This window comes from Vigna unguiculata, chromosome 10 (genome assembly GCF_004118075.2).
Source record: "Vigna unguiculata cultivar IT97K-499-35 chromosome 10, ASM411807v1, whole genome shotgun sequence".
NCBI lineage: Eukaryota > Viridiplantae > Streptophyta > Magnoliopsida > Fabales > Fabaceae > Vigna > Vigna unguiculata.
The window spans coordinates 7,338,144-7,340,442 of NC_040288.1; the positions used below are offsets into that span (position 1 = coordinate 7,338,144).

The 2,299-nt window shown below is 40.3% G+C and overlaps 1 protein-coding gene across 1 annotated transcript; it reads right to left on the reverse strand.

Moving 5' to 3' along the window:
• Positions 1 to 257: 257 nt before the first annotated feature.
• LOC114166438 (alkane hydroxylase MAH1-like) lies at positions 258 to 2,089 on the reverse strand. Its single transcript, XM_028051173.1, has one exon. The coding sequence runs from the start codon at positions 1,962 to 1,964 to the stop codon at positions 387 to 389; it is 1,578 nt and encodes a 525-aa protein (XP_027906974.1). The 5' UTR covers positions 1,965 to 2,089; the 3' UTR covers positions 258 to 386.
• Positions 2,090 to 2,299: the final 210 nt, after the last annotated feature.

The window sequence follows — 2,299 nt, forward strand, 5'->3', positions numbered from 1 at the left end:
GGCGGTGAAAAACAAAGGTCGCTGGAGATAGATGTGTGCGGCGGCTCAGAGGCAAAAACGAAAGCCCTGTCTTACGAAGGTTTGGCGGAGATGCTGATGTGCACGGTGGTGGCTATGTTGGAGAATCGTCAACGCTGTTGATGGAGAAGATGTAAAACTTTTGCTAAAGTTGCTTTCATGAAAGGTATGTAAAAAAAGGGAGCAGGTTATACATTTCAAGTTGTCAAACGTTATGAAGAGTTTTTTATAAACTTGCGTTTCAGAGTAAATGGTATTTGGCTATTGTGGTGCGAATACAATCCAAATTATTACATTTCAACGTTGCTACAAACCTTACACGTAGAAGGTGAACACAATCACTTATTAGGAATTGAAATTGCTTGATATCATATGTTTCTTTTTGTCACTGTGACCTTCAAGCCATGTTTCATGAGAAGGACAACGGAGACTCTTGGGGATATGGCTTGGCCTTCCACCAAGTGAATGCGATAATTCCACAGTATATTGGCAGCTATCATCTTCATCTCGATGAAGCTGATTTCTTTACCCAAACAACTTCTTGGTCCTGCATTGAATGCAATGAACTTGTGAGAGGGCATGTGAATAATCCCTCCACTCTTTGAGATCCACCTCTCAGGTCTAAATTTCAAGCAATCTTCACCCCATATTTCCTCTGCCCTTCCCATGCTGTATAGGGAATATACTATCATGGTATTTGAATTAATCCAATGACCACTTGGAAGCACATCAGATTTTAAGGCACTCTTGTGCTCTAATGGTACCGGAGGGTAGAGCCTTAATGTCTCACTTAATGCTGCATGGAGGAAAGTTAACTTGCTAAGCCATTTCACACCAAAGTCCTTCCCATTACCTTCTCTTGCTGGTAATTTTTCTCGGATCTCTTCAAGAATCTTAGATTCCACAGATGGGTGTGTTGCCACCAACCAGAAAAACCAAGTGAGACCTGCACTAATGCTATCTCTCCCAGCTGCAAGCATATTTATTGCTGTGTCTCTCAGAAACTTGTCATCCATTTTGCCCTCTCCTACTTCACTTATAAGAACATCTATCAAGCTAAATCGTGGTTCGTCTTCTAGTGTGCTGTTGCCGCTGCTTTGACCTTGCACTCTGCTCCTAGATTTAATTTCCTTATACAACATTTGGTCAATAATTTCAATATTTTCTTTCACCGTCTTCTCTTTCCCAAGTTGAAACCAGTTTAGCAGCTTCCATAAGAATCTTGGCATGAGATGTCGGTAGAGAAGAGCATCCTCTATTTCACTGAAGGCTTTCTCAGTTGCAACTTCTGGGAAACCAATGGAAAGGCAAGTAGGATCAAATCCTAAAACTATGGATGAAATGATGTCAAAGGTTAATCTTTGAAAAGCTTCTTGTAGGTCCACTTCCGTTCCTTGTTTCCATGCATGCTCAAGAAATGGAAGCAGACAACTCTCAATCTTGTTCTTGATTGTTTGTTGAATAAACAATTGAAAATTAACCTTCTTAAAAGCTGAATGAAGAATACTTCTGTTATACTTCCATAGTTCGGAATCGGACCTGAAAATCCCATCTCCCAGAACCTCAAAAATCTCTCTGAAGTCATCTCCCTTGCCGTAGTTTTCAAACTTTGTGCTTGTGATGTGTTGCACATTGAAAGGGTCGCTGGTGACGAATATGTTCATGTTTGATAGCCAAGGGCCTTCAAACATGAAATTGCCTCCATTGTTTTTCAAAGCCGTAGTTACATAATCAAAGATGATGGACACATTGAGGAAGGGTCCAGGAAGCATGCCAAGCACGGGCCACTTCGTGATGGGAGTGTGTCTGTTGAGCCTCCAATAGTAGATTAAGACGAAAAGAACAAATGCCAAGAGGAGTTCTTCAGAACCAAGCACCGCCATTGATATGGTAATAGTCAGAACCAAAAGTGTGTGTCGGTGTGTTTTAGAGTTGGGTGGAAGCATTCAAGAACTTCGAGATCTTATATAAGAGCTTCGTGATCCTACATGCATGAGGTTTTGCGTCATCAGAAAATAGGATAAGATTCCCTTTCAAGGAAGGTCGTGCACTTAAGTTGCTTATAATTTTTTGCCTCAAAATTAGAACTGTACTTGTTCCGCGCCTCTATCAGCTGAATAAAAGATAGGATAATGATATTTCAACAAAAGTTTTTGACAAGTATTTGACAAAGGTGACGTGGCAGCGATTTTTTGTAAATTTTAATTACGAAATGGTTAGTTCACATGTGCAGCGAAAAGAGAAACCAAAATGAAATTAAATGTAAGTTAGAGAGAGAAAG

Excerpts from the sequence above, each read along its gene's own strand:
- LOC114166438 (XM_028051173.1), bottom strand. The coding sequence starts at position 1,964 with ATGCTTCCACCCAACTCTAAAACACACCGACACACACTTTTGGTTCTG.